Source organism: Rana temporaria, chromosome 8 (assembly GCF_905171775.1).
Source record: "Rana temporaria chromosome 8, aRanTem1.1, whole genome shotgun sequence".
NCBI classification, from domain to species: Eukaryota; Metazoa; Chordata; class Amphibia; order Anura; family Ranidae; genus Rana; species Rana temporaria.
The window spans coordinates 32,923,763-32,951,705 of NC_053496.1; the positions used below are offsets into that span (position 1 = coordinate 32,923,763).

Sequence of the window (27,943 nt, forward strand, 5' to 3'; positions counted from 1 at the left end):
GCATACACTGTCCTCCTTCAGGTCTCCTTTCGCAGGTAAAACAGTTTCCAAATATGTAGTTCATGTGTGTATTTTGCTGTTTGGTTGGAGTTGAGATTTAAGAAAATTATTTGCTAAAATCTGTTTTGTGCTTTCTTTACAAGAATGTTTTTGACTATTCTCCATCCAATGTCCACATTATTGGGCACAGTCTGGGGGCACATGCAGCAGGTGAAGCTGGGAAGAATCACCCTGGAATTGGCAGAATAACCGGTGAGTTCCTCCAGTTGGAGACTTACATAGTAGTTAAGGACATGTATTTGGATAACTAGGACAGGGTTATCACCTACTTACGATAATCCTACTAGGATAATGACATCATTTTAGCTGAAGGGGATATTGGGGTTAATTTACTAAAAGTTGAGAGTGAAAAATCTGGTGAAGCTGTGCATAGTAACCAATCAGCTTCTAACTTCAGCTTGTTCAATTAAGCTTTGACAATAAAACCTGGAAGCTGATTGGTTTCTATGCAGAGCTGCACCACATTTTGCACGCTCAACTTTTAGTAAATATCCCCCATTATGTCTCTTAATAACCGAACCAGTTAGCCGCTTTCTTTCTAACACTATGCTAGATTTATATCTCAAGATAGCATTTTTGGTTGATATATTTTTTATATCTCTAGAGTGCCATACGCAACAGTTAACCTGTTATTAGACTTTTTCTGTCCAAGTTTCATTGTCATTGTTCCTGATGTACCTTTTTGTATTTTCTTATATTCATATTTGATTACTTCAAATAAAAACTATTGAAAGGGAAAGTTAATTTACCCACACTAGAGGGTGCTACAAACATATTTCAGATTTTTGTTCACCTGCAAGTTCTAATTGGCAATGTTCTTCTATGGAAACGATACCACTTTCATTATGAAGAATTCTATTAAAACATATTTAAACCCAAGAGAAAAAATGTAATATATTGCAATGTACCAGTCCTGTACCAAGTATTAACTCTGCCACATAGGATAGCAAAGGTAGAACACATGGGCAGTTCTTTTTCCAAAATACTCAGATTCCAGATGGCACCCGGGGCCCAAGGCAGAGCACATATTTGTAGTATACTGAGCTTCCCGTAGTTTCAGTAGTAAACAGCGACCACTTTGGTACACTTGAAGAAAAATGGAAAAGTGAATTAGTGATCATAGGATTCCTGTATTAGTTTTTAGTTCTGCTAACTCAAGCGATACCATTACTCTTCGGGGTATAGCAGGTGCTGCCACCCGACCCTGGCTACAGTCCTTAAATGAAAACAGGTAAAGTGCTGCTGCTACCTTCCTTAATTCCGAGCTCGACCCGGTGCTCAGACTGAAAGGCTGCTGATACATCTATGTACTGTGAAACACTGGTGGGACATTTCGCACTCGGGTAAATGTCAATTGGCATTATCATTTTTTTAAATTACATGAAACAACTGTAAAACAGGCCTTGGTTATGGCTGCAGACCTCAGATGTCCTTCCAGTGAGGCCCGGAGCAACTGGAAGTCAGTGTAGGGCCGGCCATGACAGGGTTAACAGAAACCCTAGTAGCTGTGGGGGGAGGAGCAGAGCAGGGGAGGAGAGATCACAGATATCTCTTACTCTCAGTTTCCCGGGCAGAGGCAGCGTGGCTTGAGGCCTATGACCAGAGGTTAGGACACCGCAGTGCCAAAAAAGTGTTACATAGTTACAAAGTTTAAAGGTTAACGAGTTAAGGGTTAATGGGTCCTGCAAAGTCCAGCACCATGTTAGAGAGGTTATTATCTCAGGAAATAAGTGTTTTTTCTCTATGTGTTATTGGTTTTTGTTATTGGTTATTTATGATTATTTAAAGAGTATTTAAAATAAAGGAGGCTGCTACGGCCAGTTTTTACTCCAACACTAAGTAGTGGTCTCATTATTTATTAAAGGTTAAGTGGGGGTATTAACTGTAAAGGGGCTTTAGCGGTCAGGGTGAATTCTGGTATACCATAGTCATGTTCTGGGGTGACAGTGTTAACTCACTGTACTGATTTTATAAAGGAGCCATGTTGTCTCCTTAGCACAGTATCGCAGAACACCTCCCCCTTTCTTTTTGCTAAAGCAAAGGGGGAAGTGCTTTGTAGTCCACAGATAGCTCAGAATAATGTAACTGATAAGAGTGTAGCAAAGGCAAAGAGCCTGGAAATTAACAGGATTTTTATCAATTATCAAGCAGATATAACAAAACACTTTTAACCACTTGCCGCCCACCAATGACAGATTGACGGCGGCAAAGTGGTTGTAGAATCCTGACTGGACGTCATATGACGTCCTCAGGATTCTGAGCCGCTGCGCGCCCCCGGGGGCGCGCATCGCGGCGATCGTTGTTGCGGGGTGTCAGTCTGACACCCCGCAACACCGATCTCGGTAAAGAGTCTCTCACGGAGACTCTTTACCACGTGATCAGCCGTGTCGAATCACGGCTGATCACGATGTAAACATGAAGAGCCGTTGATGGCTCTTCCTCACTCGCGTCTGACAGACGCGAGTAGAGGAGAGCCGATCGCGCAGCCCCCCCTCGGATCGCCACATGGACCACCAGGGAAGGGCAAAAAAAAAAAAAAAGGCTGCAAAAAAAAAAAGGCTGTAAAAAAAAAAAAAAAAAGCATTTAAAAAAAAGATGCCAATCAGTGCCCACAAATGGGCACTGACTGGCAACATAGGTAAATCAGTGTCGCCCCAGTGTCCATCAGTGCCACCCCACATTGTCCATCAGTGCCACCCTACAGTGTCCATCAGTGCCACCCCACAGTGCCCATCCATGCCCAGTGCCCACCTATCAGTGCCCATCTGTGCCACCCATAAGTAGCCATCAGTGCCACCCATAAGTGCCGCCCATGAGTGCCCATCTGTGCCGCCTATGAGTGCCCAGTGCCGCCCATGAGTGCCCATCAGTGCCGCCCATGAGTGCCCATCAGTGCCGCCTATGTGTGCCCATCAGTGCCGCCTATGTGTGCCCATCAGTGCCGCCTATGTGTGCCCATCAGTGCCGCCTATGTGTGCCCATCAGTGCCGCCTATGTGTGCCCATCAGTGCCGCATACAAGCGCCGCCAATCAGTGCCACCTCATCTGTGCCCGTCAGTACTACCTCATCGATGTCCATCATTGCCATCTCATCGGTGCACATCAGTGCCACCATATCAGTGCCCGTAATTGAAAGAGAAAACTTACTTATTTACAAAAAAATTAACAGAAAAAAAATAAAAACTTATTTTTGTTTCAAAATTTTCAGTCTTTTTTTAGTTGTTGCGCAAAAAAAAAAATCGCAGAGGTGATCAAATACCACCAAAAGAAAGCTCTATTTTTGGGAAAAAAAGGACGCCAATTTTGTTTGGGTACAGTGTAGCATGACCGCGCAATTGCCATTCAAAGTGCGACAGTGCTGAAAGCTGAAAATTGGCTTTGGCGGGAAGGTGTATACGTGCCCTGTATGGAAGTGGTTAATGGTATATTTTTACAGACCAAAAGGAAGGAAATAGGAGAAGACATTGTTAGAGTTTACATACACTTTAATATAAAATATATGTGTGAACGATAATTGCCCTCACATGCTGCTTACAGGATCAATATGCCACCAATGGTCATACACATGTGCAGTCACTGTCCTTAACCACTTAACCCCCGGACCAGAGCACTTTTTGCGATTCGGCGCTGCGTCGATTTAACTGACAATTGCGCAGTCGTGCGATGTGGCTCCCAAACAAAATTGGCGTCCTTTTTTCCCCACAAATAGAGCTTTCTTTTGGTGGTATTGATCACCTCTACGGTTTTTAGTTTTTGCGCTATAAACAAAAATAGAGCGGCAATTTTAAAAAAAAAATTATATTTTTAACTTTTTGCTATAATAAATATCCCCCAAAAATATATAAAAAAAACATTTTTTTTCCTCAGTTTAGGCCGATAAGTATTCTTCTACATATTTTTCGTAAAAATCGCAATAAGCGTTTATTGATTGGTTTGCGGAAACGTTATAGCGTTTACAAAATAGGGGGTATTTTTATGGCATTTTTATTAATATTTTTTTTTACTAGTAATGGCGGCGATCAGCGTTTTTTTTTCGGGACTGCGACATTATGGGGGACACTTCGGACACTTTTGACACATTTTTGGGACCATTGGCATTTTTATAGCGATCAGTGCTATAAAAATGCATTGGATTACTATAAAAATGCCACTGGCAGTGAAGGGGTTAACACTAGGGGGCGGGGAAGGGGTTAAGTATGTTCCCTGGGTGTGTTCTAACTGTGGGGGGGTGGACTGACATGGGGAAATTACTGATCTTCTGTTCATACATTGTATGAACAGAAGATCAGCATTTCTCTCCCTGACAGGACCGGGAGCTGTGTGTTTACACACACAGCTCCGGGTCCTCGCTCTGTAACGAGCGATCGCGTGTGCCCGGCGGGAATCACGCTCGCCGGGCACGCACGCGCCCCTAGTGGCCTGCGCGAGATAGCTACGGGCTCTTGCGCAGGGGAGCCGACCTGCCGCCGTAAACGACGGCGGCGGCTGGTCGGCAACCAGTTAAATAGTGGAGGTGAGGACAAATCATCACTCTAGGTAATAGAGAATCTCTCTGTGTTTATATACTGACCAGTCCTCGTATGTTATGGTGCAGGATTGGACCCGGCTCAGCCATACTTTCAGGACACACCCATTGAGGTCAGACTGGACCCGTCAGATGCTAAGCTGGTCGATGCCATCCACACTGATGATGCTCCAACTCTGATCAATGTTGGTAAGTCTTTATTTTTATCTATAACTAGCAAAAGTGTGCACATTCTAAAAAGAGCAAGTTTGGGGAGCAAGCAATGCTAAAGAAGTGTCCTAGCTTGTAATAGTGAACTGTCAAGGTGTGGCAGTGGGCACTATGTACAGGAGTGGAGTGCGAAGGGTATGACAGTGGGCAGTATGTACAGGAGTGGAGTGCGAAGGGTATGACAGTGGGCAATATGTACAGGAGAGGAATTTTAAGGGGTGTGACAGCATGTACAGGAGAGGAGTGTTGAGGGGTGTGACAGTGGGCAGTATGTACAGGAAAGGAGTGCGGAGGGTATGACAGTGTGAACTCTGTACAGCAGAGGAGTGCAAAGGGTATGACAGTGGGAAAAATGTACAGAAGAGGAGTGCGGAGAGTGTGACATTGGTCAAGATGTACAGGAGAGGAGTGAGCAGGGTATGACTGTAGGCAGTATAAATAGCAGAGGGGTGTGGAGGGTATGACTGTGGGCAGTATATACAGCAGAGGAGTGAGGGGGTATGACAGTCGGCGGTATGTACAGGAGAGGAGTGTGGAAGGTAAGACAGTGAGTGGTATGTACAGGAGAGGAGTTTGGAGGGTAGGGTAGTGGGCAGTATGTACAGGAGAGAAGTGTGAAGGATATGACAGTGGGCAGTGTGTACAGGAGGAGAGTAGTGTGGAGGGTATGACAGTGGCAGTATGTGCAGGAGAGGAGCGCCAAGAGTATGTATTGGAGAGGAATGTTGAGGGGTATGACAGCAGTATTATGTACAGTAGAGGAGTGCAGAGGGTATGACAGTGGGCAGTATGCTCGGGAGAAGAATATGGAGGGTATGACAGGAGGCAGTATATATAAGATATGAGTGTGGAGGAGGGTATGATAGTGGGCAAGTGCAGGAGTGCGTGGGTATTGCACAGTGAAGAGGTTTGAAGGATAAATCTAGTACTGTATGATGGGGTGAAGAAGATAAAAGGGTAAGACAAATGTGATTGCTGGGAGAGGAATTTCACTACTAGAATTTGTCCAGGTGAATTCAAGACAGGATACAGATTTCCCAACGAGAAAGTGAAAGTGGCACTTATGCACTATCCCAGGGGTCTCTAAACTTCTCAGTAATTAGTTTTTTTGCAAACAGCATGATTTGATTTAGAAGAGCAGAACAAAAAACTTCAGTGAAACAAAGCAAAGAAATATCAAATAAACCTCAGCCCATCAGTCTCCCCTTAGATCAGAGTGCCCATAAGGCCCCGTACACACGGTCAGACAAAACCGATGAGAACGGACCGAGGTTCAGTTTCATCGGTCCAAACCGACCGTGTGTATAGCCCATCGGTCTGTTTTCCTTCAGTCCAAAATTTTGAAACATGCTTTAAAACCGAACCGATGGACCGCTGCCCGATCGGACCAAACCGATGGTTAGTACAGAAAAGCATCGGTTCAAAACCCGCGCATGCTCAGAATCAAGTCGACGCATGCTTGGAAGCATTGAACTTAGTTTTATTCAGCACGTCGTGTGTTTGACGTCACAGCGTTCTGACCCGATCGGTTTTTGGAACGATGGTGTGTACGCACATCAGAAAAAAGAGGATATGTGGCGCACGATCCAATAGTGTAAACAAAATAAGCTGAGGTATATAAAAGTCTAATAAGGAAGTCCAAAAATAATAATAATAATGTCCATGAAAGTCCTGGATTAAAAAATTGTAGTATAAATGGCTGTGGAGGACACTTAGCGGCAGCACCTAAAGCAGAAGCAATGCTCTGAAAGATTCAAAGAGAAAGGGACAAGATGCGCCAATCTAAGTGCAGTAAGCCCAAATTTAATGGATGAAACAAATAAAATAGATATACATGTACAATGCCTACTCACAAACAAAGGTAGATGGTAGGCAAAAGACCGGGATGGAGAGATGCAGATGATCAACGATGAGATGCGTGCCTGGAGTCATACGGTGGTCTCGACTTGCGGGTATCCAAAACACAGACTGCAGCAAGCTGATGGTAATCGATGTCCGGGGACAGGAACACCGGAGAGCCACAGAGGATTCGGCGTGCGCTTCACCATGGAGCGCAGCGTCCCGTCGTCGCACCGGAAGTGACGTGGGAGTCCAGGCCAGCCAATGGGATTACGCGTTTCACAGCGTCAGCTGTTTCTTTAGATCATCAGACCATCAGGCCACTTGAACCGATGAAAACGGTCCGTCGGACCATTCTAATCGGTTTTGTCCGACCGTGTGTATAAGGCCTAAGAGTCTCCCCCTTGAAATAATATTACCATCATAAAGCTTATATGAGATTTCAGTGCTTGGGTTTGCATATACTTTAAATGTGTAATATACATATACACATATATATATATATATATATATATATATATATATATATATATATATATATATATATATATATATATATATATATATATATAATTTTTTCTTCTTTAGATTTAGGAGGATTTGGAATGAGTCAGACTGTCGGGCACTTGGATTTCTTCCCAAATGGAGGACAACACATGCCAGGATGTAAAAAGACTGAGATCCTAAAAGTTGGAAGCCTAGATCAAATAACCAACGGTAATTGTACAATATAATGAGAAAAACACACCGCTTTGTGTGGAAAATAACAATTACTTTATATCTACAAAAAAATATTAGCAGTATTTTCTTTTCTTACTTCAATTTCATTTCAATTCTGTTTCAATAATTTGTACTGAAGCTGCCAATGTATAGCTCAGTTTTGATTTCATAATCGACCAAATTTTTGTGGGCCATAGAACTCATGGGTGGTACAGTGCTTAGATTCTGGCAAATACTTGCAATTGCATTTACAATTCAAAGTGTCTTGAAATTAGTTGAAATAATAACATCTTACATTTGATTCTATAACAGATATAAATCTTATGCCGCATACACGCGGTCGGAAATTCAGATGGAAAAAGTCTGACGGAATTTTTTCATCGGATATTCCGACCGTGTGTGCGCCCAGTAGTGTATTTAGGTTTTGTGCTGCCCTAGGCCTGACGAAACTTGTGCACCTGCTAATTTAAATATGACCCACCCCTTCCTGTTAAGGCCACACCTCTTTCTGTTTAAGACCCGCCCTGGAATTTTTGAGTGGGGACACTAGTACTTAGGGCCTGGGGGGGGGCATTGGATTCCCTTAATTTGCATAGATTTTCTCTCACTTCCTGTTTGGCTATGGAGCAGGAAGTGAAGGGAAATCTATGCAATGGGACAGGGATGGTAAAAAATAAACTGACATGGGCTATACCCTCCCTTACTCTATCCAAAATGAAATAAAAAATCTGATCATTTTATGGAGAGGACTAAGAAGATATAATAATGCCAATGGTGCAGCAGAAAACATATACAGAAAACAATATAGCATAGTAAGGAAGATTCATGGTCCAGGATGATAGGACAATCAAAATTAGAAGCAGCTTGCGTTACACTAACAGTGTAGTGCAACCCGGCGGGGACTCTAGGCCTGGGCCTTGTTGGCCTAGGCCAGGATACAGCGTTATGTATGCCCCATCTGACTTTTTCCGTTGGAAATTTCGACAGGCTTAACATGTTCTCTTTTTTTCCGACGGAGAAAATTCTATCGGAAATTCCGTTTGTCTGTATGCAATTCCGACGGAGAAAAAAAACACATGTAGCACTACCCCCGAAGGAGCTGCTGGTTTGTTTTGGGTGGCATGTTATCTTTGTATCTCCGCCGTCTAGGGTATTTGATGAGAGCTGTAATAAAGGGAATGTCCACACGACAGGCGTCTTTTTTGTGCTTTTATTACCCAGCCGGGTAAAAACGATAATAGTAGAAATGGGTGAAGAGATAGGAAATAAGAAAATGGCAAATTCAGGTATAACTTGCTAGGGAAACAGTCCTGCTTCCAACGACAATGTTACATCGCCACTCTAGCCAGAGTGGGTATAGTGCATCTGGACAGGCCTCTCTCACCAGCCTGGTAGCCAGAGTGTCACTCAAACTTAGGATCAAGTCTCTGCCACAGACCCTCCCAATGGTTTGGAGAAAATTATGGTCCGGAATCCTCTTTAAGTAGATTCAGCACCCGGATCTCCTTCAAGTAATTTCAGTGAATTAGCAACTGAGAGGCGACCAACATCCAGCCTCTCAGAACCTGGGTTGTCCCCCGATGAACGGACAGGCCTCTCCTGGAAAACCAGCCTCGTGCTCGGTATCCTTCGGTCAGACTCCCCACCGGTCAGCTTCCTCCAATGGGACAGACAGCTCGGGACCCCCTTTAGATAGGGGACCCAGTCGATCACTGGGTCCGCACAGCAGATCAATTTCTCCAGGCCAACATGGTCCCGGAGCCAGGAACACTGCTACCCACGCACACCCCGGCCAGGAGGGTCATATGTGGGGGTGTCGTGGAATGGCTACCTCAATGGTGTGCGCCACATGCAGGGCCGGCCCTACCATGGGACCCGATGGTATCATTGTACCAGACGGCACTTTTAGGGGGGCAGCAAGTTGCCGCCCACCCGCCATCCCGTTCCACCCCCCGCTCCACTCCCCCTGCACTCAGGGTCGGCGCTACCTCGGCCACTGGTTCCCTATCTCAATTTGTGACAGTAGTAGTCCTTGCATCGGCAGCCGCACAGTCCTGTGGAGGAAGAGGAGGCGCTGGGAGCTTGTCGCAACCTCGATCATCCAACAATTGTTGGGTCAGTAGGTGGATCCATGTGCTCCCCTCCCCCGGCTCCTGCCCTTCTCCCGCGCTCTACGAATCTCCTACCAAGTACCATGTGCAGAGGCAGAGGGCCGCCGCTGCGGAGCAGCTCCTTGACTTCCTCTCCAGGATGGACGGCCGTAGTGTGAAAGACCTGCCAGAGGAGCAATTATCGGAGAGCCAGCCTCAAGGAACTGTGCATGTAGGTCCGCTGCCCGACACTGACAGCATCCCAGGATGTCACATCCCTGCTACCAGCTGCCTGTGATGACCTCACACACGGCCCTAATGCTATGATGCCACCTACTGTCTCCTGTCATACATTTTATCACCCCCTGTCATCTTCATCCTCCCTGTCAGCCTTCTACCACCCACCCCTGTCATCTCCATCCTCCCTGTCAGCCTTCTACCACCCACCTCTGTCATCTCCATCCTCCCTGTCAGCCTTCTACCACCCACCCCTGTCATCTCCATCCTCCCTGTCAGCCTTCTACCACCCACCTCTGCCATCTCCATCCTCCCTGTCAGCCTTCTACCACCCACCCCTGTCATCTACATCCTCCCTGTCAGCCTTCTACCACCCCTGTCATCTCCATCCTCCCTGTCAGCCTTCTACCACCCACCCCTGTCATCTCCATCCTCCCTGTCAGTCTTCTTCCACCCACCCCTATCATCTCCATTCTCCCTGTCAGCCTTCTACCACCCACCCCTGTCATCTCCATCCTCCCCGTCAGCTTCCTACCACCCACCCCTGTCATCTCCATCCTCCCTGTCAGCCTTCTACCACCCACCCCTATCATCTCCATCCTCCCTGTCAGCCTTCTACCACCCACCCCTGTCATCTCCATCCTCCCTGTCAGTTTTCTACCACCCACCCCTGTCATCTCCATCCTCCCTGTCAGCCTTCTACCACCCACCCCTGTCATCTCCATCCTTCCCGTCAGTCTTCTACCACCCACCCCTGTCATCTCCATCCTCCCTGTCAGCCTCCTACCACCCACCCCTGAAATCTGCATCCTCTCTAGCAGCTTCCTACCACCCACCCCTGTCATCTCCATCCTCCCTGTCAGCCTCCTACTACCCACCCCTGAAATCTCCATCCTTCCTGTCAGTCTTCTACCACCCACCCATGTCATCTCCATCCTCCCTGTCAGCTTCCTACCACCAACCCCTTTCATCTCCATCCTCCCTGTCAGCTTCCTACCACCCACCCCTGTCATCTCCATCCTCCCTGTCAGCCTTCTACCACCCACCCTGTCAGCTTCATCCTCCCTGTCAGTCTTCTACCACCCACCCCTGTCATCTCCATCCTCCCTGTCAGCCTTCTACCACCCACCCTGTCAGCTTCATCCTCCCTGTAAGCTTTCTACCACCCACCCCTGTCATCTCCATCCTCCCTGTCAGCTTCCTACTACCCACCCCTGTCATCTCCATCCTTCCTGACAGTCTTCTACCACCCGCCCCTGTCAGCCTTCTACCACCCACCCCTGTCATCTCCATCCTTTTTGAACGGAATTCCGTCAGAAAACCCGTCTGAGTTTATCCCAACGGAAAAACCGGTCATGTGTACGCAGCATTACACCTTATTACATCACACAGTATATAAATCTTGTAAATTATAAAAGCAGTAACAAAATAACTCAACATATAAATTGTTAAGTTTAAAGCATAGCTATACATTTAAGATGTTATGGCTTACCCGGCCTTAGATATTTAACCCCTTAATGCCTCCCAGCCCTTTATGGGGTTTTGGATGCCAGGAGGTGGGGCGGGGGTTATGATCAAGTGACCGCCGTGATTGGCTTTCTGTTAGCTGCTAGTAAGTGTTTCGGAAGCTGTTTTTGCAATAATGCATGCAAATATGTGGCCACACCTCGCCAAGGCCTACCCACCGAGAGACCGCATATTAGCGTGCTGTTGGCACCAAACGTTTAACCATTTCCAGCCGGGCCTATATCAGAATGACGGCCAGGCGGAGGCACGTAGCTGTCAATCTGACACACTGCATCTCCGATCGTGGTATGGAGCCTCTGACGGGGGCTCCTTACCACGTCATCAGCTGTGACCAGGAAGTTCCGGTAAACGTCATTCCTTGGTTCACGCTAACAGGGAGAGCCGATCAGCGGCTCTTCCTGTCAGAGAGGGGGGGGTCTGTGCTGTTAATCAGCACATTTATTATCAGCACAGCCCCAGCAGATGTGCCACCACAGCTGCCAATAAGTGCCCATCAGCTGCCATCAGAAACAGATGTCAGTGCTCACCACAGTGCAAATCAATGCCCATCACAGTGCCAATCAGTGCCCAGCAGTAACACCTGTCAGTACCCCATCAGTACCTCATCATCAGTGCTGCCTATCAGTGCCACCTGTCAGTGCCCATCAGTGCTGCCTATCAGTGCCACCTATCAGTGCCCATCAGTGTTGCATATGAGTGCCATCTATTGGTGCCCATCAATGCTGCATATCAGTGCAGCCTATCAGTGCCCATCAATTGTACATATATCAGTGTCTCCTCATCAGTGTCTATCAGTGACACCTTATCAGTGCCAACTCATCAGTGCCACTGCATCAGTGCCGCCTCATAAGTGCCCAGCCGGTGAACGAGAAAATGCATTTTTTAACCAAAAGAAATAAAACTTTATTTTTTTTTCAAAAATGTCAGTGTAGCGCTACCCCCGGAGGAGCCGCTGGTTAGATTTGGGATCGGCGTATTTAAGTTACCTCTATACTGTGTCTAGGGGTGATGATAGAGCTGAGAGTAATAATAGAATGTCCAGAACCGTTGGTTGACGTTTTCAATGCTTTTATTCTCTGGTCAAACATGACCAACATGTAAACTTGAGGTAGACAGGATAGGTTGGTGAAGGAAGAGCAACTTCACAGAATCAGGCTATGGATAGTAAAGGCAATCCTGCCCTTATTCGTCTACGTCGCCACTCCAGCCGGAGTGGGTAAAGTGCCCCTGGACAGACCTCTCTCACAGGTCTGGCAGCCAGAGCGCCACTTAGAACTTCTGAGAGGAACAAGTCTCTGCCACAGACTTAGCTCTAATTTAAATTGGGATGTCCAGATGAGACCTCTGCCACAGGCCTAGTGCTTGGAAGTTAGGACGGTAGAGCAAATCCTCCCAGTATGTCTTTGGGGTCACCGACTGACAGTTTGAATGTGACCTGTCAGTGTGCGGTCACCCAGATCCCTGGTGGTTCGTTCAAGCCCTGTTGGATCACCTGCCTCCGGGTTCTCCTCAGACCGATCCCCCACCAACCAGCACCCAGCATGGGATCTTCTCAAAAGGTTCGGGAACCCAGTAAATCACTGGGGTCCCCTGACAGCATCAGTTGCTCCGGGCTATGAGAGCCCAGAGTCAGAAACTCTGCGTAGCACGCGACCCCGGCCTGGTAGGCCATAGTGGTGGGGCCCGTGATGTGTGCACACCCTAAAGGTGGGTGCCGCACCTGGAACCAGGAACCCGTGAAAAACCCCGAACAACGGCCTCCGCCACAGAAATACCTCTCCCCAGCATGCCCCGCAAGGGAAAACTCCTCCAATTGGCTGCTGGGAAGAAGCGGCTCCGCCTGGACCCCCTCTGGCACCACCTGCTGCCCAGAGATGAGACAGCATCTCTGGGGCACAGACTGACCCACAGGACAATCCAGATTTGGCGACAGCCAAATTTAACAAATTAAAGAATGAGAGCAACATAACTCTCTCATTCCCCCACTAACTTAAAATATAGCACCAGTACGAAAGTACACAGGCGCAACATCATGTTTTTTTGTTTGTTTAGCAAAAAATAAAAACCCCAGTGGTGATCAAACACCATCAAAAGAAAGCTCTATTAGTGGGAAGAAAATTATAAAAATTTAGTTTGGGCACAGTGTTGCATGACCGCAAAATTGTTATTCCAAATGTGACAGCGCGGAAAGCTGAAAATTGTCCTGGGCAGGAAGGGGTGAAAGTACCAGGTATTGAAGTGGTTAAATGTATTCCTTTATTTTCACCTGGTGATCTTGCCAAAGACACGATTCTTGCCCCAGGCTGACCATGCTCACTCACTATACTATATCTATGGAGGAGCAGCAGTGCCACCCTAGAACAGGACTACAGAACACCTACACCTTTTCTCTTTTCCATAACAAAAAAGGGGAGGTGCTGTAGTCCTTGAAGATAGTTGGGAAAAATGTACTTGATAAGTCAACCCAAGCAGGGAGCCGAGGAAGATATCAGTTCAGGTATTTTTAGCACTTATTAACAGACATGACAAGATCCTTTCAATGGTATATTTAACAGATCAAAGAAGGAAATATATTGTACAGGATTGCATACTTTTTCATCTGTAGGGAAAGACTGCCATGTAATGTTACTGTAAAAATACTATTGGCTATATGGACGGTTTGCAGTATATGAACACATGACCCTGTATAGATATTACCTTCATGGATGTGGAGAATTTTAAATGCTAAATGTTGGTCTCAATGCCTCTTTTTAGTGGCAGATGACTTGGCCGCATGCAATCACATGCGCAGCTACAAGTATTACACAGAGAGCATTCTCAATCCTGAAGGATTCATGGGGTACGCTGCATCATCCTACGATGCCTTCCTGCAGGTGAGTTCAGAGCCAATATAAACTGTGATCATAAACAGCTAAATTAGGGGGACTCAGGAGCAGGGAGGAGACCATCTGGGTTATCTGCCTATTATCCCTGTGGAGCTTTGAGAACCAGAAGAGAAATACAAAACTATGGTGTACGATATTTTACGCCGCCGCGATTCTACGCGAATCTGGGCCGTAGAACCTAATAGAACATCTTTGGGATGAATTAGCGTGGAGACTACGATCCAGGTCTTCTAGTCCGTAAATCATTTCTTGGGATTTTTTTTACTCTCCTCCGCTATGTGCCTTTCGTGTTCTATCTTAGCCGCCCTGATTGCACCCTTACATTTCTTGTTGCATTCTTTGTAAAGTTGGAAAGCTGTGGATGATCCTTCAGCCTTGTATTTTTTGAAGGTCTTCTGCTTTGCTTTTATAGCATTTTTACGTTGGAGTTTAGCCACCCAGGGCTTTTATTAGCTCTTTCCCCCACGTCCACATCTATCCCATCAGAATGGATGTGCTTCCACTGTGGAGCCTCTTATAAGTTAACGGTAGGACTACAGGTAACAGGGTACCTTGCTGGGGCCTGTAGCTTATGCATGTAGACTGAACCCCTGTTTTTAAACGCAGACAGGTCAATTTGGTTGGTTGCAGGCTGGTCGGTAACTAGAGCTTGGAATTTTCCTTTGCCTTTTTTGAGATGTATAAACAAGTAGCGGGAAACTATGTACATTTAGGCTATGGATACATCCCATTAGACATGGAAGGATTAGTGATGACAGTAACCACTTTTTGGAAATATTTGTACTAATCTATCCTCTTTTCCCGCAGGGTGTCGGCTTCCCATGTCCCAGTACTGGGTGCCCAATGATGGGACATTTTGCAGCACAATATTCTGGAATCACGTTGTTTACACAGAAATTTTACTTGAACACCGGAGATAACAAAATCTTTTCAAGTAAGTTTCAGATGGATTAGCACTGCTCTTACCAGCCCTCGTAGTTCACTATTACAGTATTTCTCCTTTCCATGAATTATCTAGCCTGAAAATTGTGTGGGTCTCATATAGACATTTCTTGGAGGGTGCAGGATACCACTGACTGCAATGACCTAAAGGCAAAGTTGGATTTTTCCCATCCTAAAATGAAAATCATTTATTTTAATGACTAACCTATTCATGTCATCCATATCGGTCATATAAGACATTTACCTAAATGAACTGTAAGTCAGTGTGTAAGCAACTTGCAAGGAAGTCGAGATGAGATGAAAGAGGTTTTATCGTAAAATAAACATTAGGGTGTATCATTTGAGAGACAATAGCCACAAATATTACACTATGGCTACGGTATTTGAGCCCTTTGTGTTATGTGGGGGGAATGCTCTGATCAAAAGGATTTTTGCCATCCTAAAGTGAAAATCTATTTTTCTAATGACTCATATATCCATGTAATCTATATAGTCATATAAGACTTTTACCTAAATTAACTGTAAGTCAGTATGTGAGCAACTTGGAAGGGAGGAGAGATGAAATATAATAAGTTTTCTCGTAAAATAAACATTAGAGTGTATTATTTGAGAGACAATAGCCACAAATATTACACAATGGCTGGACAGTATCTAAGCAGCTTGATTACGGCTATTTGAGCACTTTGTGTTATTGGGGGTGGGGGGGTGGGGGCGGGATCGGGTGTAACAACGGTCTGACCAAAGCTTATGTACTACCTTTATTCTTTACAGCTTAAGACATTTATATGTACCTATTAAGATATTATTTCTATATGCGTGTTGGAAGTGAATGCTAAGTGAGAGGACATGTCTTATAATCACATTGTGAGACCCTATATTGTAGGACGATACCAGAGACACTTTACCACTCTGGTATCTTTCTTCATATGGGGTTTTTATAAAAATATGATATCTTCACCACTCTGGTATCTTTCTTCATATGGGGTTTATATAAAAATATGATATCGAGGACTGGGTGACAGGGGACTGGGTGACAGCAGGCTGGGTGACAGAGGGCTGGGTGACAGAGGACTGGGTGACAGCAGGCTGGGTGACAGAGGACTGGGTGACAGAGGGCTGGGTGACAGAGGACTGGGTGACAGAGGACTGGGTGACAGCAGAGGACTGGGTGACAGCAGGGGACTGGGTGACAGAGGGCTGGGTGACAAGAGGGCTGGGTAACAGGGGACTGGGTGACAGCAGGGGACTGGGTGACAGCAGGGGACTGGGTGACAGAGGACTGGGTGACAGCAGGGGACTGGGTGACAGAGGACTGGGTGACAGCAGGGGACTGGGTAACAGGGGACTGGGTGACAGAGGACTGGGTGACAGCAGGGGACTGGGTAACAGGGGACTGGGTGACAGAGGACTGAGTGACAGAGGACTGGGTGACAGCAGGAGACTGGGTGACAGAGGTCTGGGTGACAGAGGACTGAGTAACAGAGGACTGGGTGACAGGGGACTGGGTGACAGAGGGCTGGGTGACAGAGGGCTGGGTGACAGGGGACTGGGTGACAGAGGGCTGGGTGACAGAGGGCTGGGTGACAGAGGACTGGGTGACAGCAGGGGACTGGGTGACAGCAGGGGACTGGGTGACAGAGGGCTGGGTGACAGAGGACTGGGTGACAGAGGACTGGGTGACAGAGGACTGGGTGACAGCAGGGGGCTGGGTGACAGAGAACTGGGTGACAGCAGGGGACTGGGTGACAGAGGGCTGGGTGACAGCAGGGGACTGGGTAACAGGGGACTGGGTGACAGAGGGCTGGGTGACAGAGGACTGGGTGACAGAGGACTGGGTGACAGGGGGCTGGGTGACAGGGGGCTGGGTGACAGGGGACTGGGTGACAGGGGACTGGGTGACAGGGGACTGGGTGACAGGGGGCTGGGTGACAGAGGGCTGGGTGACAGAGGACTGGGTGACAGGGGGCTGGGTGAAAGAGGGCTGGGTGACAGAGGGCTGGGTGACAGGGGGCTGGGTGACAGGGGGCTGGGTGACAGGGGGCTGGGTGACAGAGGGCTGGGTGACAGAGGACTGGGTGACAGGGGGCTGGGTGACAGAGGGCTGGGTGACAGAGGGCTGGGTGACAGGGGACTGGGTGACAGAGGGCTGGGTGACAGAGGACTGGGTGACAGAGGACTGGGTGACAGGGGGCTGGGTGACAGGGGGCTGGGTGACAGAGGGCTGGGTGACAGAGGGCTGGGTGACAGAGGGCTGGGTGACAGAGGACTGGGTGACAGCAGGGGACTGGGTGACAGCAGGGGACTGGGTGACAGAGGGCTGGGTGACAAGAGGGCTGGGTAACAGGGGACTGGGTGACAGAGGACTGGGTGACAGCAGGGGACTGGGTGACAGAGGACTGGGTGACAGCAGGGGACTGGGTAACAGGGGACTGGGTGACAGAGGGCTGGGTGACAGAGGACTGGGTGACAGCAGGGGACTGGGTGACAGAGGACTGAGTGACAGAGGACTGGGTGACAGCAGGAGACTGGGTGACAGAGGGCTGGGTGACAGAGGACTGAGTAACAGAGGACTGGGTGACAGGGGACTGGGTGACAGAGGGCTGGGTGGCAGAGGGCTGGGTGACAGAGGACTGGGTGACAGCAGGGGACTGGGTAACAGCAGGGGACTGGGTGACAGAGGGCTGGGTAACAGGGGACTGGGTGACAGAGGACTGGGTGACAGAGGACTGGGTGACAGCAGGGGACTGGGTGACAGAGGACTGGGTGACAGCAGGGGACTGGGTGACAGAGAACTGGGTGACAGCAGGGGACTGGGTGACAGAGGGCTGGGTGACAGCAGGGGACTGGGTAACAGGGGACTGGGTGACAGAGGGCTGGGTGACAGAGGACTGGGTGACAGGGAACTGGGTGACAGGGGGCTGGGTGACAGGGGACTGGGTGACAGAGGGCTGGGTGACAGGGGACTGGGTGACAGGGGCTGGGTGACAGGGGACTGGGTGACAGAGGGCTGGGTGACAGAGGACTGGGTGACAGAGGGCTGGGTGACAGGGGGCTGGGTGACAGGGGGCTGGGTGACAGGGGGCTGGGTGACAGGGGACTGGGTGACAGAGGGCTGGGTGACAGAGGGCTGGGTGACAGAGGACTGGGTGACAGGGGGCTGGGTGACAGAGGGCTGGGTGACAGAGGGCTGGGTGACAGGGGACTGGGTGACAGAGGGCTGGGTGACAGAGGACTGGGTGACAGGGGGCTGGCTGACAGGGGACTGGGTGACAGGGGGCTGGGTGACAGAGGGCTGGGTGACAGAGGGCTGGGTGACAGAGGACTGGGTGACAGCAGGGGACTGGGTGACAGCAGGGGACTGGGTGACAGAGGGCTGGGTGACAAGAGGGCTGGGTAACAGGGGACTGGGTGACAGCGGACTGGGTGACAGCAGGGGACTGGGTGACAGAGGACTGGGTGACAGCAGGGGACTGGGTAACAGGGGACTGGGTGACAGAGGGCTGGGTGACAGAGGACTGGGTGACAGGGAACTGGGTGACAGGGGGCTGGGTGACAGGGGGCTGGGTGACAGGGGACTGGGTGACAGGGGACTGGGTGACAGGGGGCTGGGTGACAGGGGGCTGGGTGACAGGGGGCTGGGTAACAGGGGGCTGGGTGACAGGGGACTGGGTGACAGGGGACTGGGTGACAGGGGGCTGGGTGACAGAGGGCTGGGTGACAGAGGACTGGGTGACAGAGGGCTGGGTGACAGGGGGCTGGGTGACAGAGGGCTGGGTGACAGAGGGCTGGGTGACAGGGGACTGGGTGACAGAGGGCTGGGTGACAGAGGACTGGGTGACAGGGGGCTGGGTGACAGGGGACTGGGTGACAGGGGGCTGGGTGACAGAGGGTTGGGTAAATGAGGACTGGGTGACAGAGGGCTGGGTGACAGAGGGCTGGGTGACAGAGGGCTGGGTGACAGAGGACTGGGTGACAGACGGCTGGGTGGAAGAGGACTGGGTGACAGGGGGCTGGGTGACAGAGGGCTGGGTGACAGAGGACTGGGTGACAGGGGGCTGGGTGACAGAGGGCTGGGTGACAGAGGGCTGGGTGACAGGGGACTGGGTGACAGAGGGCTGGGTGATAGGGGACTTGGTGACAGAGGACTGGGTGACAGAGGGCTGGGTGACAGAGGGCTGGGTGACAGAGGACTGGGTGACAGGGGGCTGGGTGACAGAGGGCTGGGTGACAGAGGGCTGGGTGACAGGGGACTGGGTGACAGAGGGCTGGGTGACAGAGGGCTGGGTGACAGGGGGCTGGGTGACAGGGGGCTGGGTGACAGAGGGCTGGGTGACAGGGGGCTGGGTGACAGAGGGCTGGGTGACAGAGGGCTGGGTGACAGGGGACTGGGTGACAGAGGGCTGGGTGATAGGGGACTCGGTGACAGAGGACTGGGTGACAGAGGGCTGGGTGACAGAGGACTGGGTGACAGGGGGCTGGGTGACAGAGGGCTGGGTGACAGAGGGCTGGGTGACAGGGGACTGGGTGACAGAGGGCTGGGTGACAGAGGGCTGGGTGACAGGGGGCTGGGTGACAGGGGGCTGGGTGACAGAGGGCTGGGTGACAGGGGGCTGGGTGACAGAGGGCTGGGTGACAGGGGACTGGGTAGAGAGAGATTATACAGTCCAGATTACAATTTGCAGGGGCAGCAAAGGTGACAGAGAAAGGGGGTGCACCATGCAACCCCCTCTCTCTCTGTCACCTTTGCTGCCCGTGCAAATTGTAATCTGGACTGTATAATCTCTCTCACCATTGCATGGTCAATCCTTCCCCCCTCTCTGCACCTACCTTTTCTTCCCCTGCAAATTGTAAACTGTATAATCTCTCTCTCACCATTCCATGGTCAACCACCCCCCCCCCCCTCCCCTCTCTGAGATTATTAGACAGACAATTTACATTTTCCAGGGGCAGCAAAGGCAGGTAGGTGGCAGAGAGAGGAGGGGGGGGGGGCCCGGGGGGTGCACTGTTATATGGTGAGAGAGAGAGTCGAGCGATATACAGGATTTCAAATTTTTTTTTCCCTCACCTTGTGCTCCAAGGGTGGCCGGGCCGCGCGTTATCTTCTTCTCCTCTGCGGCTGAAGACACGTGACTCTGCACTGGGCGGTGCTGGCGCCGCACGGGAAGAAGGAAGAACATCTGACGTTCGTTTCTTCTCCTGCTCGGCTCCTCCCCTCCCTGACACGATCGCTCCAGACAGTCCACACAGCCGCAAAAGTGCAGCGGCGAGCATGGCGGCCGCAAATCGCCGGCGGCCGGCCGCCGCTGCTTTTAAGAACATACAGGCATACAGGACAGGAGTGAGGTGAGAGACAACATGACAGTCACTGGAGAGGGCTAATTGAAAAGTGCGGCCGCGATGGCCGCCGCCACCGTGGCCCGGCCACACAGGCAGTTAAACTGGTTGATTTTTGACAGACAGCAGGCGGCCTACCGGGAATTTTCTCGCTATCCCGGTAGGCCAGTCCGGCCCTGAAATGCCCCCTATTTTGATACCAAAAAGGAGGACATTTAACGCTTATAACAGGATCACCTGTAGTGTTAGATACGGCCTAACACTACAGGTGATCCTGTTATAAGCGTTAAATGTCATTTTTGGTATCAAAATAGGGGGCATTTTCATCTGGTAAGGAGCCAATTTATCCATTCACTTTTGGGTGTTTGTCAGCAATATGGTGAAGGTGGACCATTAACCTGATTGGAAGCACACAACTTTCTTCAATTGAGGATCACTCATAGGAATTTTTTTCCAACCTTATATACTTGAACTGGACTTCTTTACATTAGTTTTATGATTTTTTTATGTTTTGGCACATTCATGTTTGAGCATTATTGTCCACAGCAATACTGCATTCTAGGACTTTTCTACTAGATCATCTAGTATAATAGGTGTCGTAGCATCATATATTTATTCATTTATATTTAAGTATGTATCACTACTAATTGTTTACCGCACCCACCCACATATTTTTAAGTGTATCTCAGTTTGAGCATACACTTAAACTTCCGACGGCTTAGATTCCGAGTTACGTCGACGTATCTACTGATACGCCGGCGTAACTATTTGCGAATCTGGCTATCTGACTGAAAGAACTAAAATCTAAAGAATTAGGGAAAAAAAGTGCAAGATAATGCTGGATGTCCTCCAGCCAGGAAATTAGGTGACTTTATTGGCTTTTCATCAGCTGCTGAGCACAACATTTTGCACACAACTTTTTAATAATTTTCCACATTTGAGTTAGCGAATAATTGGAATTTTGCAATGTGATTTTTTTATTATCAATTTCCATCACAGTTTACATTGCATGATTACACACAACTACAAGATACCTGAAATGGTGTGCAACAGATTGTTGTGGATCAAATTAAAATGATAATGTCAAACTTTCAGAAACCATTCATGTATTGGTGCAAGGTTTTCGGGGATGGCTGTATTGTAGAGCAAAACTCTATGCAGGCAGGAATTCTGTGCGAATGGGGAATACGTTTAATGTTCTCAGGTTATATTCTTTGCAATTCGAATGTGTGAGTGTGGAAAATACTGAAGAATGGCCACTAGATGGCACTGAGGAGCATACTTATGTTCAGCGCTATCTAGTGGCCATAATACAGTATTTTACACATTCATGCAGTTGAATTGCAGAGAACATAGCCTGGAAAAGTTTGATTTTGCCCCATTTGCACAGAACACAATTACATGCAGTTTGGCTGGAAGAATAGCTATGCATTTTTTTAAATATTATCATGTAATATCTCTACAGGTTGGCGATACAAGATCACTGTTAAAGTTCAAGGTGATTTTATTTTGCTTGGATCATTCGTTGTGTCCTTAGAAGGATCTGGTGGAAAGACTCAGGAGAACAAAATACAGGGGTGAGCAATACTCATCAAAGCCAAAACAATTTTGGTCATTCCTGGTTGCTCTAAATGTCATTGGTTTAAAAACCACTTTAAACCTAAAACCAAAAATATATCATATTGCAGCTTACCAATCATTAGATGTGATGGCTGCATTCGTTTTCTTTTTCCTGGCTTTTTCTCTCTGTCTTCATCTGGTGATCTGGCCAGTAACGCACCTCCTGTACTAGAGTGTCTCCACTCTGGATGAAGGAGAACAGGAGGCCCAGCAGACAGCAGCATTGTCAGTCTGGGGGGGGGGGGGGGGGGTGCAGGTCAGTGTTAAATATACCAGTAGATTAAAAAATAATAACAAATTGAAACCAAACTCCAGCTCACACTTTATAATCAGTTACAACAAACTTTTTTCCTCTTGGGATAAAGGTTTTCATGAATAAATAAAAGCTGATCACTTTAATCGCCCCTGCCAGTGTTAAATGGTCTGTCCCATCCATGCAAACTGATACATTCTGCTGGAGAGCTTGTGCTTCTGAAAATAAGATCTACTGGCCAGATCACCAGGTGTAAGTAAAGGAAAGAAAGCCTAAAAAAGGAAAACAAATTCAGACATCACATCTAAGAATTGGTAAGCTGCAATATAATAAATGTTTGGGTTTAATAAAGCTTTAAAATTTAGCTGCATTTTTTATCACTGAAAACCCTGTGTGTTTTACGTATTTAATTTATTTGATTTTATTAATTTAATTAATGTATTTTTTATTTTACAGTGGTCCTATCATACCAGGCACGACATATACAGCTTTTATTGATGCCAACATAGATGTTGGAAGTGTCAATAAGGTAATATTTGTTTGGCGCGGGGACCTACTGGGGATTAAGCGCATAGGAGCTTCTACAGTGACAGTGCAGTCTGGGAAGGATGGAGTAATGTGAGTATTTCCCTTATATTGTTACTATAGAAATGTCCCCAAACTAACTCAGTCCTAGCCGTCAGATATGTACAATTCGCTTAGTTCCAAATTCGTCTTTTAACGAATTTAAAAACTTCGTAAATTTGTAATTAAAAAAATTAGAAAATTCGACAATTTGGAAATTTGTAAACTTCGAAGAAAATTCGAAGTTTCAGAAGCTCGGAAATTCTAAAATTCTTAATTCGGAAATTTCAAATTCAGAAATTTAGAAATTTGAAAATCCGAAATTCGAAAATCTGAAATAATAACTAACTAATAATAACTTAACTATTTATAACTATTAAATTATAGGTATTGGAATTTCCTTTCAAATTTAGCTGTTAGTAAACGTAGCGAATACGAATTTATCCGGAGATACGAATTATCCCTAATAATAATAAATCTAAACGGATAAATAAAAATAAGAATAAAAACGTTTTATTATTATTACTTATTATTATTTCGTTCCATTACATTTTTTTAGATGCGGCATTCTTTATTTCGGATAATTCATAACTTCAGATACATTTGTATTTGTTACATTCACTAACAGCCAAACTTAAAAGGAAATTCCAATACCTATAATTTAATAGTTAGTTAGTATTAGTTAGTAATTGTATTTATTGGCATATAACACTCACTTTTTTACCCTGCAAATCGGTTGCAAATAGTGTGTGCGTGTTATACGCCGATACTGCAATTTGGGATACCTCAGAGAGAACGGGGAGGTGGGTGAAAAGAGCGCTGCAGATGGGCATTGATCAGGCTCCATTGATGGGCACTAACCCTTATTCTGCTTCAAAGGGCCAGATTCAGAGAGAATTACGTTACGCTGCGGCGGCGTAACATATCACATTTACGTTACACCGCCGCAGGTTTACAGCGTAAGTGCCTGATTCACAAAGCTCTTACCTGTAAACTTGCGGCGGTGTAACGTAAATCCGCTCGGCGCAAGCCCGCCTAATTCAAATGGGGCGGGCACCATTTAAATTAGGCGCGTTCCCACGCCGAACGTTCTGCGCATGCTCCGTTAGGAAATTTCCCGACGTGCTTTGCGTGAAATTACGGCGCCCCGACGTTTTTTTTTGAACGGCGACGTGCGCTACGGCGTTTTGTATTCCTGGACGTCTTACGCAAAAAAAAAAATTTGAAATTCGACACGGGAATGACGGCCATACATTAACATGGCTGTTCTAAAGATAAGACATGTTAAAGCAGGCCTAACTTTGCGACGGGAAAAAACGACTAGCGACGACGTAAGAGATTGCGACGAACGCGCGTATCTTCGTGGATCGCCGTAAGTAGTCAATTGCATATTCTACGCCGACCGCAATGGAATCGCCACCTAAGTCAATTACACCTGTCGGATCTTACGGCTATCTATGCGTAACCTGATTCTATGAATCAGCCGCATAGTTAGGACGGGCGGATCACAGAGATACGATGGTGTATCAGGAGATACGCCGTCGTATCTCTTTTGTGAATCTGTTCTTTATTTAAAATGTACGTTTTTTTTCCTGAAACTTCCCTCTTAAAATAAAGGTGCGTGTTATATGCCGATAAGTACGGTAGTTATTTCGAATTTTTGGATTTTCGTTGTTTCTTATTTTTGGATTTTCAAAATTTCGAATTACGAATTTTCAAATTTCCGAATTTCCGAGATTTTCAAATTTACAAAAAAAAATAAAAAAATCTAATGAAACGAAAACTAACACATTTTTCTACTAGCTGTGTCACACTGAAAATTGCTTAAATGTGTGTAGCACGGAGCTTGTGTTTATATTTTTCGATATGTCATCAGCACACCGACAAGCTCTTTTCAAAGTACAAAGCTCTTCTTTGTTGCCTTCAGAGCATGAACAAAAACTGACAGCGCTGAAACTCTGTAATCCTATTTAATGGAGGTTTAATCTCTTACAGGGGCCCCCCGCTAAAAGCCTCAGCAAGTCATTGCATGATCATATAGAAAGACAACATTTTGGGACAGCACAGGGACCCCTCATTAGGCATCACGTGCCTGCCTCCTTAGCGACTACTGATGTCAAGTGGCCCATTCATTTATATGGTCGGGAATCCCCAGCCACACAAGCAAGGGGGTAGGGTTGGGGAGGGTGACATCATTTCATAAATATATTTGGGAAATGATTTCATCACTAACCCAACTGCTTCCATTATATTGCCGCTCAGGAAACTGTCATGGGGCAAGAGGTCCTTCTCATGTTAGGGTTGTCAGATTTTGTCCCTTCAGTGGGTGTCGTTCATTGTGATTCATGAGGATCTACATTGTTGGATGATGTTAAAGGGGGCTTCCAGATTCCGATGAGCCGCCTGCCCCCAGACCCCCACAAACACATTCCCAGGGTTGTGGGGATGAGGCATGTGTCCCCATCAACATGAGGACAAGGTACTTTGGGGCAGAGGGGGCAGAGCCCCTCCTGCCCCAAAGCACCCAACCCATTCCCCCCAATGTTGAGGGAACGTGGCCTGGTATGATTCCGGGGGTTCTCGCCCCCCCTTTCTTGACCTGCTGGACTGCATGCTCAGATAAGGGTCCGGTATGGATTTTGGGGGGATCCACACGTAGTTATTTTCTTTGGCGTGGGTGTGAAGCCCTCAGAGGTTTGTTGGAGAACCTTTGTGAGCAAACAGCATCATGAAAGCCAAGGAACACACCAGACAGGTCAGGGATAGAGTTGTCGAAAAGTTTAAAGCAGGGTTAGGTTATTAAAAAATATCCCAAGCTTAGAACATCACACGGAGCACTGTCTAATCCATCATTCCAAAATGGAAAGAGTATGTCACAACTGCAAACCTACCAAGACATGGCCGTCCACCTAAACTGACAGGCCAGGCAAGGAGAGCATTAATCAGAGAAGCAGCCAAGAGGCCCATGGTAACTCTGGAGGAGCTGCAGAGATCCACAGCTCAGGTGGGAGAATCTGTCCACAGGACAACTATTAGGCCTCGTACACACGATCAGTCCAATCCGATGAAAACGGACTGAAGGACCGTTTCATCAGTCCAAACCGACCGTGTGTAGGCCCCATCGGACAGTTGTCCTTCGGTCCAAAAAATGAGAACTTGCTTTAAAATTTGTCCGATGGACGCCTGACCGATAGGTCAAAACCGATGGTTAGTACGCAAAAGCATCGGTTCAAAACCCGCGCATGCTCAGAATCAAGTCAACGCATGCTTGGATGCATTGAACTTCATTTTTCTCTGCACGTCGTTGTGTTTTACGTCACCGCGTTGGACTCGATCGGATTTTTAACTGATGGTGTGTAGGCACATCAGACCATCAGTCTGCTTCATCGGTGAACCGATGAAAACGGTCCTTCGGACCATTCTCATCGGATGGACTGATCGTGTGTACAGGGCCTTAGTCGTGCTCTCCACAAATCTGACCTTAATTGAAGAGTGGCACAAAGAAAAACCATTGTTGATCTGGGGGACACAGCAAACACGTGGAAGAAGGTGCTCTGGTCAGATGAGACCAAACTTGAACTTTTTGACCTAAAAGCAAAACGCTATGTGTGGCGGAAAACTACACTGCAAATCACCCTGAGCACACCGTGAAAGATGGTGGTGGCAGCATCATGTTGCAAGGATGCTTTTCTTCAGCAGGGACAGGGAAGTTGGTCAGAGTTGATGGGAAGATGGATGGAGCCAAATACAGGGCAATCTTTGAAGAAAACCTGTTAGTCTGCAAAAGACTTGAGACTGGGGCTGAGGTTCACCTTCCAGCAGGAAAACGACCCTCAATATACAGCCAGAGCTACAATGGAATGGTTTAGATCAAAGCACATTCATGTGTTAGAATGGCCCAGTCAAAGTCCAGACCTAAATCCAATTGAGAATCTGTGGCAAGACTTGAAAATTGCTGTTCACAGACGCTCTCCATCCAATCTGACAGAGCTTGAGATATTTTACAAAAAAGAATGGGCAAAAATGTCCCTCTCTAGATGTGCAAAGCTGGTAGAGACATCCCCAAAAAGATTTGCAGCTGTAATTGTAGTGAAAGGAGGTTCTACAAAGTATTGACTCCGGGGGGCTGAATACAAATGCACACCACACCTTTCACATATTTATTTTGAAAACCATTTATAATTTTCCTTTCACTTCACAACTATGTGCCACTTTGTGTTGGTCTATCGCATAAAATCCCAATAAAATATTTTTACGTTTTTAGTTGTAACATGACACAATGTGGAGAAACTCAAGGGGTGTGAATACTTTTTCAAGGCACTGTACTTATCATCTATCCAATTTTTTGGCATAGGATGGATTCTCTGTATGATTGTGTGTTGCCTTCAGCATCTCAGTTTTACTCCAAGTATGTTCAGTTTATAATATTGAATAAGAATATTCTTCAAACTTTTATATCTACGTTGACTATTTTGTTATAGATACCCTGCTATAAGCCATATTACAGGTTTGTAGACTTCATAATATTAAAGGATAAGAATATCTTTACTATGAATATAAGAATGTCACTAATGTCCTGTTCTTTATCTTCAGATATACATTTAATGACAATGCCAAAATGGCGGCTGGAGCCCCCCAGGTACTCACTCTGGTCTAACTGCTGAGATCGTCCAAAGATGGCGCTTTCTACCTGTTTACCTACAAATGACTGAACAACCAGTAAATAAAGTTCATCATGTGTTATTTCAGGAGCAGAAAGTTTCTGGATATGTGTTGTAAATAAATGATGTGACCCCCATTTGCCTTTTTTTACAGTCTTTGGGTAATAGTGAATGTGGTCAACTAAATAAAAAAAAATCTCTTTGCAACAAGGGAATACATTTAATATATTGCAACAAACCAATCTTTGGATTTGAAAGTAGGGGAATTTTTTTTTAAATCTCAAATATTAAGTACAAAAAATAAAAAAAGTAAATAAAGTAAAAAATCTAATAATTAAAAAGTTAAATAAATAAATAAAGCAAAAAAATAAAAACTCAAATAGTAAGCTCAAGAAGAAAAATCAAATAATAAAAATAAGTAAAATAAAAAAAATCAAGAAGAAAAACAAAAACCCTTAATGATAAGAACAATAAAA

The 27,943-nt window shown here is 46.9% G+C and overlaps 1 protein-coding gene across 2 annotated transcripts in view; it reads left to right on the forward strand.

The window, feature by feature from the left end:
* Positions 1-27,604, forward strand: part of LOC120946813 (pancreatic triacylglycerol lipase-like) — a 37,324-nt gene extending 9,720 nt beyond the window's left edge. Inside the window, exons 6-13 of one of the 2 annotated variants that reach the window (XM_040361531.1) lie at positions 144-252; positions 4,655-4,774; positions 7,223-7,351; positions 13,963-14,081; positions 14,901-15,027; positions 21,835-21,946; positions 22,699-22,860; positions 27,400-27,604. In XM_040361531.1, coding sequence (XP_040217465.1) covers positions 144-252; positions 4,655-4,774; positions 7,223-7,351; positions 13,963-14,081; positions 14,901-15,027; positions 21,835-21,946; positions 22,699-22,860; positions 27,400-27,463 — 942 coding nt within the window. In that variant the 3' untranslated portion in view covers positions 27,464-27,604. The remainder of the gene's footprint in view (positions 1-143; positions 253-4,654; positions 4,775-7,222; positions 7,352-13,962; positions 14,082-14,900; positions 15,028-21,834; positions 21,947-22,698; positions 22,861-27,399) is intronic. The other variant, XM_040361530.1, reaches the window with a different exon arrangement.
* The last annotated feature ends 339 nt before the right edge of the window (positions 27,605-27,943 follow it).